The sequence below is a fragment of the Pyrus communis genome, chromosome 2 (genome assembly GCF_041283825.1).
Source record: "Pyrus communis isolate YQ-2024b chromosome 2, ASM4128382v1, whole genome shotgun sequence".
Taxonomy (NCBI): Eukaryota; Viridiplantae; Streptophyta; class Magnoliopsida; order Rosales; family Rosaceae; genus Pyrus; species Pyrus communis.
The window spans coordinates 23,908,740-23,923,916 of NC_142566.1; the positions used below are offsets into that span (position 1 = coordinate 23,908,740).

Sequence of the window (15,177 nt, forward strand, 5' to 3'; positions counted from 1 at the left end):
AAATCAATCATAGAAGTTTTCTGTTATGCAATTCTTACCTAACATATTAAAAAAAAATTAAGGCCTCTGTTTTTTTGTGTTAAACTAATCATGTCCCTTTGTGTTCTTCACTCTAGCATGCCACTGCATTTGAGGTAGACAACGACGCTTCATATTCTATGAAACCGTCCGCGGTTTGTGTCATAGATACTGCGAAGAGTACGGTGCCCCCACATTTAACAACAGAAGGGTTGGAGGATTCTTCTATCTGCCCCCTCCTCCTAATGCGGCGTTAGACTCATGAGCTGTAGTTAATTTTTGAGTGTGACATTTAATACATCCGATCTCATGAGTCTAATGTTGTATACGAAGAAAAAAGATGAAAGAAGTACGATAGGGGTAGAGCTCTTCGGCTAGATCTGATTCGGAAATAGCCCACGCTTAGATTGATCTTGTATAATAACAAACGGAACGCTAGCTGTATGATTAACACATCTATCTTGGCTTGGTTTTAAATCATTCGTACAGGCCGGCCGAATGTTAGAACTTTGCAGTGCGTGTACTGCTATCAAAACTTCCCTTGTAACCACCACGAGATGGCCCAAAGGTTGGAAACGAAGTTCAGGTCCGTATTCCACACGACACGTTCTGAGTTCGATTCCTGACGCTCGTGAATCAAATGATGGTAGCCAGGGAAGGCTAAAAGACTCCAGCGAGTCTTTCTGGCCCCCTCAAAGGGTGGACTGTTGTGGTTAAGCCACCAGCTGGTCCTCTTTTTAAAGAAATTTTTTTTAAAAATTTCCCATTTGTTAGAAAGTAGCATTTGGACAGGAAAATCCATTTAGCCAACGCACCACAATGTCAACTTCTTAGATGGTTGACAAGGAGAAAATTTGAAGTGTGTGATGAGAGAGAGATACATACTTGTATGCATCCAGGGGTAGAAATTAAACATCTTGTATCCAGTGATAGAACGATTGTTTAATGAAGAAAAGAACAGATACATAATTGCATACATCCGGTCAGGAAAAGATATTCATCACCGGTTGTATACAAGTGGTCAAGGATCGCAGGAGATATTGGCCACACTCGTTCGGCCTGTCAACCTTGGCAGCGATAAGCCTAAAGAGGCTTTCTGCAACCACAATCATCTGTTGGGCCCATTTGATGTATACTTGATCGGTTCACAAATGGACCTTAAACAAAAGCAAAAAGGAGAAGTGCCACAAAGCACAAGCTCAATCATTTGAATATAGACTGCTTTTATTTCCCAATAAAAAAGATGAAAGAAAGTTCCATTTATTTGTCGAGATTAGAAATCTGGCATCAGCCAGAGACCAAAGCATCATAAACATCTGTTTAAGGTTTCTTTTTCACACATTCAAGCTGGCACGGTACTCGTAACCATGACAGCAGCAGATTCGGCAGAATGTACCTTTTCCTTGACATGTCATGACCAAGAGTTTAGACCGAGCTTTGCTGTGACGCCTGGTACACTAGCCGAAATTTATACCCTGAGCAAGTGGTAGTTCAGTCCCGTAGTTGATTGTACTGTCAAGGATAAGAATTGCTCATGTCAATGATGAAACAATCATAAAACAGTCCCGCAATCATCTTAGATATGTGATCAATTTAGATATGAAAGATTACCATGTTGAACGCCTCATATATTGCTTCCAGGAGTCGCTCCCTGCTTCACGACCACCGCCAGTTGCCTTTTCTCCGCCAAAGGCACCGCCAATCTCAGCTCCATTTGTAGGTATATTTACATTCACTATACCACAATCACTACCATGTGGCCTGCATCGTATTCGAATGCAAACAGTTAAAACACTGTAATTTGAAATATCCCTTTGTCAGAAAATTGGTCACTTTCTAATCTCATCACCCATTTTAGACACTTACCCAATCCATTTGAAAATAGTACTGGGCTTGCTTGTGAAAATTGAACTACTCAGTCCTTGTGGTACTGAATTGTTCAGTTCAATTGCTTCTTCAAGAGTCTGCATATTTTCGAACAAAAGCCGCAACATTTATCGGAGTAGAAGCGCATAGAAAATAATAATGCAAGATAAACTTTTCATAAGTTGGACTACCTTAAACTTCATAACATAGAGAACGGGGCCAAACAATTCTTCTTTCACCACAGAAGCATTTGAAGCAATCTCAACAATTGTTGGTTGAACAAAATTGCCATCTGACTCTATAACCGATCCGCCTGTAAGGATCTTTCCACCCTGAAAAAATAAATTACGTTGTGTAAGACATAAGATCCATTTTTCCTCTGGGGTGTGTGTGTGTGGGAGAGGGGGCGTTCATGCTTCTCCAAGAGACAAAGAACATGCCTGAGATTTTATGGTTGAAATCCCCTTCTCAAAATTCTCCCTCGATGCCTTAGTATGTACTGGACCGACTAGAGTTCCCTTCTCTAAAGGATCCCCAATTTTGACTTGCTTGTAAAGTCCAACTAGTTGATCTAATAAATTTTGGTATATGCTTTCATGAAGATACTGCACTCCAGTGAAGCCACATGCACACAAATTTGTATATATTACTTTCAAGAAAAAGAAAAGGCAAACAAAAGCAACGGTGAAAGAAACCTTAACTCCTATAACCACATCAGATCCCAAAAATGGAATTTTTAAGATAAATAGTTACCAATCTACGACAAGTTGTGCAGCGCTGACCAGCAGTACCAACAGCTGCAAAAAAGATAGAACGCACTGCCAGCCCAACATCGGCATCATCCATAACAATTAAGGCATTGTTTCCACTTAATTCAAGTAAGCATCTACCGAATCTCTCAGTGACAATTTGTTGCACCTTCGAACCTACCTATATTTATTTGGTAATGTGGAATAGAAGCTTAGCGTCACGGTGATGGGAGCAAGAATGTTAAAAGGAACATGTCTGTAACCAGTGTACCTTTGAACTTCCAGTGAACGAAACCAGGGGTATCCGTGTGTCTTTTGCTATTGCTTCACCAATTTCTGCTCCTCCACAAAAAGCGGTGAATATAGCACCAGGTAGGTTATTTCTCTTAAGAACCTCGGCGATTAGCTTTGTCACAGCAATAGTCACCAGAGGAGTTGTTGGTGCGCCCTTCCTGCAAAACATAATCAAAAGAAACCATTACATTATAAAACCACATCCTCTTAATGAAATAATGCAATAAAACTCAATTATTTGAGAAGATACTATCATATCATATCAAGTTACTTATGGTACCTCGCAGTGTAACAATGAAACAGTAGAGATATTTTGACTACACTTAAATGCCTATATTATGCACTGACATGATTGATTTGCTCAAAACTCCAATTCTGAAATTAAGACATTTAAACTTACCAGACAACGCAGTTACCGCAGACTAACGCAATGCAGGCATTCCATCCTAAGACACCATAGGAAGAAAAATGTACAGTTGGAAATCTCACAGTATAAAATTTATAATGTATTCAGTAATTTATGGTGACAAATAAAGAAGCAAAGATCAATGATGACACTAAATCCTCAAGTTCGTTGATGCTCTTAATGGACTATAGATCCAGCATCATGCACTAACTTATGTTGCTGACTTTTAAGGCAAAATGGGAACATACCAAGAACAGCGCATGGGAAATTGAAAGCAGTGATGACACCAACTATTCCCAATGGATTCCAGACCTGTGGTGTATAAAAATGTAAATCATTGTTAATTACAACATATCAAGCTAATTGTGTAAAATGAAAAAGTAAAAGTCCCATCAGTATACAAATCGATCAAGGTTCAACGTAAGAACTAGCAATGCACCTCAAACATCATATGATCCGGACCTGCAAACAAAAAGCAGACAGAGGGATTATATTGATTATACAAAAGTTAAAAAACCACTGGCTTGGCAACAGAATTTTAATTTCACTCATCCTGGAGCTTTAAAATTTTCCGAAAGCAATTCACATATTAACAATTAGAGAAAGGATGATAGAATATAAATTAGCATGAAATATAAACTTTGAGCTCACGTTCAGAAGGTATGATAGATCCATTCAATTGTCGGCTCAGTCCAACAGCGTAATCACACATATCAATCACTTCCTGCAAAAATTAGTGCTCCAGGATTACTTACTAAGTTTGACAAAGATTTTGACAGACAACAACAACAGTAACTGAAAATTCCATCTTAAACACTCACGGACAATTCCATAGCTCATTCACTACTCAACAGATGCAAAACATTTTAATCAAAGATATCATCCTCTTCCGTACCTGCACTTCTCCAATTCCTTCAGCAAGTATTTTTCCCATCTCGAGGGACACAAGCTTCCCAAGATGCTGCAATTTCTCTCTCAGTGCGTCGCCTATCTGCCTAACAATCTCACCTCTCTTCGGTGCCGGAAGCTGCACCAAAAATACATTAACTTTGTCAAAACAAAGACAAAGACAAATTCAAATACCATTTATCAAGTGAAATGCAAAATAACAAGGACTAACAGTCTTCCATGTCTTGACTGCCTCATTGCAGCTGCGCAGGCCCTCCTCATAATCTTCCATCGACACTTCCGTGACTTTTGCAATTTCCTAATATCCAAATGCAAAAACAACATCATCAGAAACATCGAAATTCTGGGTTTTGTGATCGAACTCAAATCTTCATGTTCTTCTGATCAAAATTACATCTTTACGCAAAAATAAACAAATAAAAAGCAACCATCGACTAAAAAATGGAGATAATTAACAAAAGAAACTAAAAGGTTTACTATTTCACAAACCTGATTGTTGGAAGGGGTGACAGTGGAGATAACCGGGCCGCTTGCCTTCCAGTTGCCATTGATGAATCCTCCAGGATTCTCGGGAGCCAGACCGATCGCGCTCATAAACTCGTGCTCCTTCTTGGCAAAACCCATCTCTGCAAATTCATCATCTCAGTGTCGTATGATTCATTTCATCGAAAACAGAAACAAAACAAAAAAAACCAAAATCTGAAACAAAACAAAAAAAAATCAAAGAACAAAATTTTTGACGATGATGATCAATTACCGATGATTTGATTTGGATTATGAGAAATGGGGTCGTGGGAAATGAATATGTTTGGATTTTCAGGTAATAATTTAGACTATTTAGTTGAAATGGAGGATGAATAATTGAATCAGAAAGGAGTGGGATGAAGAGTGCAGTAGCTGATTTGCTGGGTTGGTTTTTTAACTTTTTATAGAAATGGGAGTGCTGGAACGTTACGACACGCCACACATAAAAAAATCCCCATCGTTATCTTGGAACTGCATCCTCTCCTTGCACAGGATAGGAATCCTTTGACCAGCATATTCGAACCGTTGAAATTTGATTCAACGGCTCCAAATAAATGGCTCATCTAAAATTATAATAATTGCAGCTATTGAATCAAGTTTGAATGGTCCGAATAAGCTACTCATAAGGATCCTCATCCTAACTCAATAAAGGATCCAGTTTCGTTATCTTTACAGAGTATGCACACGTGTGAAGCACCAAAGTACATGGATTGTCCTGATTATTTAATATAAATATAAATATATCGTTGTATCACCAACCATATGAATAATATTAGAGAAATTAAATTTGATAAATTAATATTAGTAGTATATGGGTATGAATGCACATGTATTTTCATGTCATGTCATGCCTCAAGAGGCCCTATTAACACGTTAGGCTAAATACGTGCATCGTAGTTTGAGTGAATGTGAAACTTATATATGATCCAAATAATTTAAGTTTGGTACCTATAATACTATTGCTACACTAGTATGAGTTGCATTTAACAAGTTAAATTAAATATACAATAGTTTGAGTAAGTGTAATACTTATATATGATAAATAGAATTTGAGTTTGATATCTACAACACTGCTGCTACACTAGTGTGAGTTTAATATAGAGTAAATTATAACAATGGTCTCTTAACTTTAATCAAATTGTAGCAATGGTCCCTCAACTAAAAATATATTATCATTAGTCCATCAACTCATTAAAATGTGTAGCTATAGTCATTTTCGTTAACTTCGTTAGAATTTTGTCAAAATGATTTATATTGGAATGACCATTGCTACAATTGGAGTCCCTCAATTCATCAAAACGTGTAGCTATGGTCATTTTCATCAACTTCGTCAGAATATTGTCAAAATGAGTTATGTTGGAAAGACCATTACTACAATTAAGTTAAAGTTGGGGACCATTGCTCTAATTGGGTTAAAGTTGAGGGACCAATGGTAATGAATTTTTAGTTGAGGGACCGTAGTTCTACGTTTTGATGAGTTGAGGGACCAATGGTAATGGATCTTTAGTTGAGAGACCATTGCTTCAATTGAGTTAAAGTTGCAAGTGAGTCGGGGGAACCACAATTCACCACTTGCAAATTGAAGAGCAGATAGAGGCAGGCCCAGCGTGTCTACAACATCAGCAGGAACGGTTGTATGTTGGCGAGCGCATGGAAGACACAATTTCTACGGCCTAAAGGGTCGTTCAAATCCAATGGTTGGTGCGCCTCTTGAGTTTTGATCCAAAGTGGCATGCCCAACTTCATTTATTTATGAGATTTTAAACCCTTGAGTTGGAGATAGCCTAATTGTCCCTTAAAAGTTGTTTTGGATTGTGTTTTATGGCCCATTTCTAATTGGATTGTGTTTTGTGGTCCATTTCTAACCTACAATATAGGAGCATAAGCAACATTCTTATCAAGAGCATGTGTGACTTGAATTCAATCACGAAGTACAAGTACAAAATGCCATATGGGGAAAATGGCCTACCAATCCACTGGCCGATATGCAAACTAGACCTGCAAAACGAGTCAAGTTCATTGGGTTTGGGTCGGGTTTCATCCGACCCGTTAAGTTAATGGGTCATCCAAATCCAACCCGTTAAGTTAACAGGTCACCCAAACCTAACCCGTTAAGCTCATTGGTCACCCGCTTCATCCGTTTCACCCGTTAAGACCCATTAACAATTTCTTTTTGTTTTGTGTTTAAGTTTGCATTCCAATACAAGTTACACATTTGAATCAAAATTTCAAGCATGGAGGTACAACACATTTGGAAGCCCCAAATGCAAAGTTCATTATCCACGTGAGCCGATAGTATAAAATCTCCCAATTAAGAATAAATATGAATGTTACCGATCCTCTACTCAACCTAATGGTTGAGTGCACTTGCATGAAATTTTTGGTTAGTGTTGGTGCTGGTGTTGCTATGCTATTGTCGAAGCGTATATTATATTGTTATTTTGCTTGAATAATAAAAAAAAATAAGTTAGAAGACAACAAACATGATTAAACACGATCCCGTGAGAAGCTAAAAATGGTGTATACATTGCTTGAATAACCATATATGTTTATCATTTTCTAAAAGAAAAGATAGATACATGGCAGTTTTGAGAACACCATGAAGAATCAGGGTCCAACTGGTAAAAAAGAAACTATTGTGGACCAAAACCTGAAAACGCGACTGGACTGGTCCGATACTCTCCCAGTTCCAAACTCACTGGAGCCGTGTAGATCGCATCGCAGTGCAACGCGCAGCAAGCAAAAGTTTATAGGTAAACTTCCACTGCCTTTGAGGATTAATTAATCGTTAATTAGCTTATAATCTCAATTAGTATGCTGCTCTCAAGTCCTTTCACTTCCATAAGCTTCCCTTCACCAAACTTTAATCTTCCCCACAATCGCAGCCCGAAACGAATCTTGAAAATGGCAGAAGCTGCGAAAAACCCAGGTCAGAAATTTCATCACCTCAAGTTGTATATGTTTGTCTGTGAATTTCCATGTTCTTATTGCCATCTTGTTTCAGTGGGTCAGCAACAGAAAATCATCGTACCCAACAAACACGGTGAAAAGCTTGTGGGATTGTTACACGAAACCGGTTCCGCGGACCTTGTAATCTTATGTCATGGTTTTCGAGACACCAAGGTTGAATTTTTGATACATCAAGTGTTGTTATTATTGTTGTTGTTGTTGGATTCGCTTCCAGCTTGATTAGGATGTTCTTAATTTAAGTTTTTTTTTTCTAATATTTCGTTCACAATCTATCGTCGAACTTTGATTGTTAGATGATTTAGTTTGTAATTTGAAGACGACGATGTTTAAGAATTGATGGATAAAGAATAATGCACCCTGGGCGAGTTCGATCCTCACCGATTCCCTACCCCCTAACAACTATCTAACCCACTAACGCTGTCGCTGTACTGAAAGAAAAGGAATACCACATCATTGGTGGAAAATTGTAATGCTTGGTTGGCAACTTGGCATCATTGTGGGCAAAGTTCACAGCTTGTGTCTCTTGATTTCCAGGAAAACTATATTATGGTGAACCTTGCTGTTGCACTGGAAAATGAAGGGATCAGTTCCTTCCGTTTTGACTTTGCCGGAAATGGGTAAGGCTGTCGAATTACAGGGTTTGAAATTCTTGAACATAACAGGATATTTGTGTAGAGTTTCGTTGTGTGGACCTCGTTTGTTTCATAGCTGAGCCATGCTGTTCCTACTTGCAAAGTTTGCGTTGTTGTCAGTTTGAGATCTAACGATTACATCGATGCTCATTAGTTGTGGGTTCTTGGTTGTCAGGGAAAGTGAAGGCACCTTTCAGTTTGGTAACTATCGGAGAGAGGCGGATGACTTGCACTCTGTGGTCAAGTACTTCTCTGGGGCAAAACGTGCACCCAGTGCAATTGTTGGACACAGTAAAGGTACATTGGATTGTTTTGCACGATCGTTATGTAAGATTTTATTCGGATCAAATAAAGAACAAAATGCTATTGATGAATGTTTCGAATGAGTAATTTCCTATTGTGTACCAAAGGTATTGCTGAAAATTGTTACTACAGGAGGCGATGCTGTGCTCCTGTATGCTTCTACCTATCATGACATTCGTACCGTTGTCAATGTTTCTGGACGTTATGATCTGAAGAAAGGCATCGAAGAACGCTTGGGGAAAGACTTTATGGAAGTAATCAAGAAGGAAGGGTTCATTGATGTTAAGAATAAGTCAGGTAATTTTCTAATTCCTATCGTGTGGTGAATTGCAAAATTCGTTTATGAGGGCAGATGTATGCAGATGAATTGCGTAATTTTCAGTAACACATGCACACACTTAAAACACGCAAAAACGAGCAACACGTATGCTGGCGTTTAACAAGGTTAATGGATGCTATGCTTGTAGGAGATGGTAATTATCGTGTGACCGAGGAGAGTTTGATGGATCGCCTAAGTACTGATATGCACGAATCATGCCTTCAGATTGACAAAGAATGCCGGCAAGCAAACTTTAGTTAACTCGGTTCTCATGGTTTCATGTTTCCTTTCTTTTTGTTGGATTTCCCGCATGAACAAGTTTATCAGCGATTCTCTACATACAGGGTGGTGACAATCCATGGAACTGCCGACGAGGTCATCCCTGTTGAAGATGCATTAGAGTTCGCCAAGATAATACCTAACCACAAATTACATCTTATAGAAGGCGCTAATCATTCGTACACCTCGCATCAAGCCGAGTTAGGATCGCTCGTCGTGGACTTCATTAAGGCAGCCCTGCAGCAGGACAAGGCTACTTCAAACTAGATACTCTGCCTATAAATTTCTTAAATTGTTGCACCCGTTGACGACTCAGCCGGATGGAGTCCTTATCTTGAATTTTGATGTAGCTTGGGACATACATGCTTTGCCACAAGTTTGTGCTTACTAATCGAAATCTCATCTTCTCGATGGTCAATTGTACGCGAATTCAACAGATTGTTTTCGCTACGTGATGCAAGCCATTGCATCACGAAACACAATGAACAATACTAGCAAGTCGTAATGCGTAATCATATGAGCTAGAATTCAGGTCCACACGAGCGCACATAAAAGTATCACATAAGGTACTGCGGAATCCACAAAATGAGTTCAAAACATCATCTCAGTTCCCTACAATCCGGATTGCAGCAACTGCTCGCTTTAGAGCTCCAATTCCGACATAATTATGAATGAAAGATTATCAAGTTGAGCTGACATAAGAGTAATTATATAACGTAACGGTAGGTGACATATCGCCCTGCAGTCTCACTTGGTCGAATTATCTTCACAACTTGTGCGCGCTTAAGCCCGTAGTATTTCGCAATTGGATCAGTCACCTGAATCCGAGGGAGCTGGACAATAAAAAACACAAATACAAGAGAAACAGTTAGTATGCAAATTTCCCTAATTTACCACAGATATGCAGGCTAAGATACGTTTGGAAAACAAACGTAAAATAGCCATTAGGAGGAGAGAGAAGGCTTTGTTACTTTGTCGTAATAGTTTAGATGGTATTAAGACGCATTAAGCATGACTCTGTACTTGAGTTAATATTCCAACACAAACAGTTGAATAAATGACGTGGTAGATTTGTAACACTTCTTAGTGTTATAAATCAAGATTTAAAGTCATGGCATGCCTTATGTAGCATCGGAATTTCGTAAATGCAAGATTAACAACAATGTGCAACACTGACCTGTGTTTCTTTCACAGTGTACCTCTCCAGCAAAGTCTTCTTTTCCTCATTTGTAAGCACCCGATGCTCAGGAACTAGAACGTGTTCTTTGATATTCACCAACAATTCTGCCTCCTGAATCAATAGAGACAGAGCAAACGTTTATATCCTCTTAAGTTCGTATTGAAAGCACCTGAAGTTAAATAATTCTCTTAAGTTTGTAAGTGGGGTAAAAATAATTCTCTTGCAAAGCTGAAGTTAAAGCTGCATACCCAGAAAAAGTAAATCAAACAATGAAAGTAATTATTCAAGAAGACCCTAATTAGGCCTCTTGGTTAATGGACATTATTAAGATGACCTATGCATCCAACCCGTCCCTCTAAAAGGTAGGGCCATACCTACTCATCAGCTAACAAAACTTTTACGAGCATTTGATCAGATAAAGGCCCTTAGAAGTTAGAACATAAACAAACTAATCAGGTAATTGCAACGGTGATTTGTATGTGTATAGCCTTCAAATTTCTGATACTAAGAACTCTGATATTTCTGGTTTAATTGATTAACGTGATATTCGTGAGGTATCAAGAACACAACTTCGTACTAACAACAGATTAAGCAATGAACCTCACCAGAAAAACCTCCAAGTGGAACTTTCCCGATATCTCACTGATACAGGTCTTTGCAAAGGGCGTCAGACTTTGTTGAGTAACCAAGATTGCTCTGAACACATTCTCCGATTTCATGCGGTTGGTATAAGTCTTCATTGTCTTGACCCCAACCTTTGGTTCGTCAGGAAAGAAGACATAAATCTGAAACACATAAACCAACAATCAGACACCGTCAACAGTTAAAGTACTACATCCACTGCAATAAAAAGCATCGGGGAAACACCTGATCGTTGCTGTCACTTCGCTTAGTTTTATTGATGATAAGATCTTCCCTTTTCATGTTCTCTCCGTATTTGTCCTTGAACTGTTCTTTTGACATGTTGATCTCAAAATCTCCAACCAAGTAATTCCGATCTTTCAGCATTTGCATCACAGTCTTTCGGACTCTGTAAAGCCTTGTGATTTCTTCTTCTGTTAAAACCATCTTCGTCTCTGATATGTTACAAAACACAGCTTGTCAGTTATGTTCCACTTCCTCCAGAAATTCGAAATTTCGGTTTCACAAATATTACAACAAAAATCCCCATTTACAGCCTAAAAATCAACCTTTTATATTAAAAATTTGTCATATAGGCAGCCTGCCAGTCTGCCAATCTGTTGGACGTATAAGTATATAACCAAGCCAATCTGTACACAAATCTGCCAATCTGCCAAGTATATAGCCAAAATTTGCCATATAACCAATCTGTGCACAATAGCATCTGCCTATTCAATCTCTACTACACATGCATGCAATAAAAATAAATTAAGTAACAAATCCAAAAGAAAAAAAATTAGTTACAAGCCAAGGTTTTAAAATAAATAAAGTAACAAACCCAAAAGCAAAAAATTAGTTATGAGCACAATAGCACAGTAGAAATTATGATTATGTTTCACCAGGCTCCGGTTGTAGTGATAAACATCTGTAGAAACATGACTCCCACACGTTTTACATTATTACATATATAGTTGTTGGTAAATCTTTTCATATGCCATGATGATCCAAGTGACTTCATTCAAACCAACTGCTCAATACACCATTTTTTTCTTAAGATATCTTATTTCAGATTTGTCCTTCCATACCACCAAATATATATACTATCTCGAAGAAAATCAAGTGAAAAGTAGTAGGGTTTGTAAACGTATGGATGATAAGCAAGCTATATATATATGCATTCTCGGGTCCCAAATTGCACTAAAATCACATGGGGACGGTACAGAGGAGCTTTTGATGAACAATTGTTAGTGGAATCCGTTGTGGTTTTATCTCAACAGTGCCTGCTGATGTAACATGCATTTTTTGTTTTTGTTCTTATATATAGGCCATCACACATGAGAAATTATATGTAAAAGATAACATCTGACATATAGGGTGCAGAATGGGAAATGACTACAACCAGGCTCCGTGCTAGTGAAATGAATGAGGGTGGACATGAATTGAGCTTAGGAAGCACAGAAGCTGACAATGAAGACTTTAACAGAAGTAAAAAGTATGCAATGGGTACAGAAGGCACTGATACTCTGGACTTCCAACGGAGGGGGAAGAGATACTCTGTAAAGAAGCAAAAGGTTGAAGATAAAAGCAATCATTTTGAAGACATTAAAGAAGTCGGTAGCGGAACAGAGGAAGGACAGCAAGGGAAAACTTGAAACTAAAGTTGCGAAATCCTTTTACAAGGAACAAAGAAACAAAGGTAAAAAAGCTCTGATTGCAGAAGGTATTTTAGAAAACATTTAAGTCCAGCTCCCTCCCCCCTTTAACCTCTCATTCCCTCTATAACCTCTCCGTCGATTCAAAATCCCTAATTACAAAAGCCCTAATTCAGAAACCCTACTTTCAAAATTCCTAATTCAGAAACCCAAATTCAAAATCCCTAATCGAATTGGGAATCAAACAATTTGTATGAAGTTTGGTTGAGTTTATGGCAGGAATTTCTTACCTTTTGCAGTGAGGAGGAATGCGGACTGAGACCGAGCTCGATTCAGGAGCCGGATTCGGGTGGTATAGACAGTGGGTGAAGGTGCGATTCAGGTGAGGAGTGAGGATTGAGAGGAATGAGGACTGGTGTGGGTAGATTCGGGAGAGACAAATCGGCGAGGAGAGTGGTGGTGAGGTTCCGTTCAGAAGATACTAGGTGAGGTGAGGTGAGGTGAGGTTTGAGTTTGAGTCTGAGGGGAGAGGTGAGTGTCGAGAGAGTCAGAGACCAAGAGAGAGAGTCAGACTGGGTTTGATAACTTTGATTTACACTCAACGGTTGAGATTAAATCTCAACAGAATCCCAACGGCTATTACAATTCTAAATATATATTTAAAAATTAAATAATATATATATATATTTTTTTTTTCGATTCGGTTTGGGATTACTGAAATTTCAAAATTTTGAGACCGATTTCTGTACCGAAATTTCGGAATCGGTTCGTTATTGGGTACCGAAATTTTCTGGAAGTTCTATTTGAGATTTTTTCGATTCGGTTTGGAATTTTTGGGATTTTTTCCAGCCCTATTTATAGATGTAGCCCCCAAAATTAGCTCCCAAACAATTAAATCACAAAACTGGCCATTCAAATTGAATCACAATCAAGCAACAAGAGATCAATCTTAAACAAAATTCTAACAGTTTCACTAACTTTCTCGGTTTCTCCCAAAGTTTGAAATCTCTAAGGTGTATAGCGAGGCGTTCCAAACACTGCTTGTGAGGCATAATAAACCCAAATACACACATACATACATACATATATATATATATATATATATATATATAAATATATATTAAACAACAGCTTCATCATTCATCTTCATTAATCAACAAAAACACGTATAAATTTATGTTTAACAACACCGTAAAAACTTTAAAACAAAAACAACCCAAATTCCAACAGTAAAAACTTGTTGGACTTGTTTATCCCACTTAATCACTGCCTTGAACAGCAAAATTGCAAAAATAAAAAATAAAAAAAATCGAAACCTTTCACAGCTGCAAAAACACCATATCCAATCCTAACTCCTAACAACACAACAAAAACATAATCTTTCAAGGAAAACAAAAGGAGAAATAGCAGACAAAATCGAAAAAGATTAAACCTTTGGTATGACAGTATCTAATGATTCTAACCTGTTAGACAGAAAAAATGAAAAAATTAGCGTTTGTTGTCGGAAGTTGAAGAGGATGCTTGTACAGGATATCACCCCAGCTAAATTGATGGGATCTTTGGAGATTGTTAGTGACTTGATTCTAGGGTTTTTTGTAACATCTCACATCGTTCAGGGAAGTGGATAATGCAAGCCTTATATGTATATTCCTATCTCTACCTAGCACGAGACTTTTTGGGAGCTCACTAACTTTGGGTTCAATAGGAACTCTGAAGTTAAGCGAGTTTGCGCGAGAGTAATCCCATGATGGGTGATCCACTGGGAAGTTCTCTTGTGAGTTCCTAGAAACAAAACCGTGAAGGCGTGGTCGGGGCCCAAAGCGGACAACATCGTGCTACGATGGAGTCGAGCCCGAGATGTGATGGGGGCTTCAGTCGGGATGTAACAATTTGGTATCAGAGCCAATCCATGGCCGAAAGTGTGCCAATGAGGACATCAGGCCCTTAAGGGGGGTTGATTGTAACATCTCACATCGTCCAGGGGAGTGAATCATATAAGAGTAGTTCCAGCATGGGAACCCTCCCCCAAAGAATACACTATGCTATCCACCCAGTGAACAGTAACTGCCCTTAATGAACATTAATCACCTTTTGCATCTCCACCGTTGCACTTCAATAGCCCTAGCAATAGGTAATAAAATATTACTATTTTTTTTATTATAAAATAATACAAAATAATTTTATTCTTAATTTCGGACGAGATTTTTAATCATTCTCGTTGCGCCTCGTGTCATAAAATCCGAAAAGACAATTATTGGTGATGGATTTCCGATAAGATTTTTAATCGTACTCATTGAGCCACATGTCATTATCCGTAAGCAAACTATGAGTAACTTCAACCCAACTAATACACAACGCAATATCTTCAAGAAGCGTCCAATTCGTACTTGCATCAGTGGTCATTCTGTTGAAAAAAAATTGGATTGAAACTTTGAGAGAAAGATAGGAATTTGA

At 38.3% G+C, this 15,177-nt stretch overlaps 3 protein-coding genes across 9 annotated transcripts; 1 reads left to right on the forward strand and 2 right to left on the reverse strand.

Moving 5' to 3' along the window:
• Window positions 1–1,221: 1,221 nt before the first annotated feature.
• Window positions 1,222–5,291, reverse strand: ALDH7B4 (aldehyde dehydrogenase 7B4). Its single transcript, XM_068487550.2, has 15 exons — window positions 5,000–5,291; window positions 4,732–4,868; window positions 4,454–4,540; window positions 4,229–4,360; window positions 3,985–4,057; window positions 3,773–3,795; window positions 3,582–3,645; window positions 3,328–3,373; window positions 2,905–3,085; window positions 2,638–2,814; window positions 2,325–2,489; window positions 2,076–2,216; window positions 1,885–1,982; window positions 1,630–1,779; window positions 1,222–1,530 (listed from the first exon to the last, which is right to left on the reverse strand). The coding sequence occupies exons 2-15, from the start codon at window positions 4,864–4,866 to the stop codon at window positions 1,476–1,478; spliced, it is 1,527 nt and encodes a 508-aa protein (XP_068343651.1). The 5' UTR covers window positions 4,867–4,868; window positions 5,000–5,291; the 3' UTR covers window positions 1,222–1,475.
• A 2,030-nt stretch (window positions 5,292–7,321) lies between these two features.
• LOC137746889 (uncharacterized) lies at window positions 7,322–9,688 on the forward strand. Of its 5 annotated transcripts, none has more exons than XM_088688264.1 (8): window positions 7,322–7,520; window positions 7,653–7,696; window positions 7,772–7,890; window positions 8,272–8,354; window positions 8,524–8,666; window positions 8,805–8,969; window positions 9,140–9,233; window positions 9,336–9,688. In XM_088688264.1, the coding sequence occupies exons 2-8, from the start codon at window positions 7,672–7,674 to the stop codon at window positions 9,535–9,537; spliced, it is 831 nt and encodes a 276-aa protein (XP_088544390.1). In that variant the 5' UTR covers window positions 7,322–7,520; window positions 7,653–7,671; the 3' UTR covers window positions 9,538–9,688. The 5 variants fall into 5 exon arrangements, with proteins under 5 accessions (XP_088544390.1, XP_068343008.2, XP_088544387.1 ...); XM_068486907.2 differs by having other exon boundaries at window positions 8,545–8,666; XM_088688261.1 differs by lacking the exon at window positions 7,322–7,520 and having other exon boundaries at window positions 7,527–7,696.
• Window positions 9,689–9,815: 127 nt separating this feature from the next.
• On the reverse strand, window positions 9,816–13,284 carry LOC137746890 (DNA-directed RNA polymerases II and IV subunit 5A). Of its 3 annotated transcripts, none has more exons than XM_088688274.1 (6): window positions 13,014–13,279; window positions 11,641–11,779; window positions 11,318–11,526; window positions 11,056–11,235; window positions 10,448–10,561; window positions 9,816–10,103 (listed from the first exon to the last, which is right to left on the reverse strand). In XM_088688274.1, the coding sequence occupies exons 3-6, from the start codon at window positions 11,516–11,518 to the stop codon at window positions 9,978–9,980; spliced, it is 621 nt and encodes a 206-aa protein (XP_088544400.1). In that variant the 5' UTR covers window positions 11,519–11,526; window positions 11,641–11,779; window positions 13,014–13,279; the 3' UTR covers window positions 9,816–9,977. The 3 variants fall into 3 exon arrangements, with proteins under 3 accessions (XP_088544400.1, XP_068343010.1, XP_068343009.1); XM_068486909.2 differs by having other exon boundaries at window positions 11,641–11,741; window positions 13,014–13,274; XM_068486908.2 differs by lacking the exon at window positions 11,641–11,779 and having other exon boundaries at window positions 13,014–13,284.
• Between the last annotated feature and the right edge of the window lie 1,893 nt (window positions 13,285–15,177).

Excerpts from the sequence above, each read along its gene's own strand:
- ALDH7B4 (XM_068487550.2), bottom strand. The coding sequence starts at position 4,866 with ATGGGTTTTGCCAAGAAGGAGCACGAGTTTATGAGCGCGATCGGTCTG. Across the intron at positions 4,058-4,228 it reads AAGGAATTGGAGAAGTGCAG|GAAGTGATTGATATGTGTGA; the intron begins GTACGGAAGAGG and ends TAATTTTTGCAG. Across the intron at positions 1,531-1,629 it reads TATATGAGGCGTTCAACATG|TACAATCAACTACGGGACTG; the intron begins GTAATCTTTCAT and ends TATCCTTGACAG.
- LOC137746889 (XM_088688258.1), top strand. The coding sequence starts at position 7,582 with ATGCTGCTCTCAAGTCCTTTCACTTCCATAAGCTTCCCTTCACCAAAC. Across the intron at positions 8,355-8,544 it reads TTTGACTTTGCCGGAAATGG|GGAAAGTGAAGGCACCTTTC; the intron begins GTAAGGCTGTCG and ends CTTGGTTGTCAG. Across the intron at positions 8,667-8,804 it reads AATTGTTGGACACAGTAAAG|GAGGCGATGCTGTGCTCCTG; the intron begins GTACATTGGATT and ends TTGTTACTACAG.
- LOC137746890 (XM_068486908.2), bottom strand. The coding sequence starts at position 11,518 with ATGGTTTTAACAGAAGAAGAAATCACAAGGCTTTACAGAGTCCGAAAG. Across the intron at positions 10,562-11,055 it reads TCCACTTGGAGGTTTTTCTG|GAGGCAGAATTGTTGGTGAA; the intron begins GTGAGGTTCATT and ends CTATTGATTCAG. Across the intron at positions 10,104-10,447 it reads ACACTGTGAAAGAAACACAG|CTCCCTCGGATTCAGGTGAC; the intron begins GTCAGTGTTGCA and ends TTTATTGTCCAG.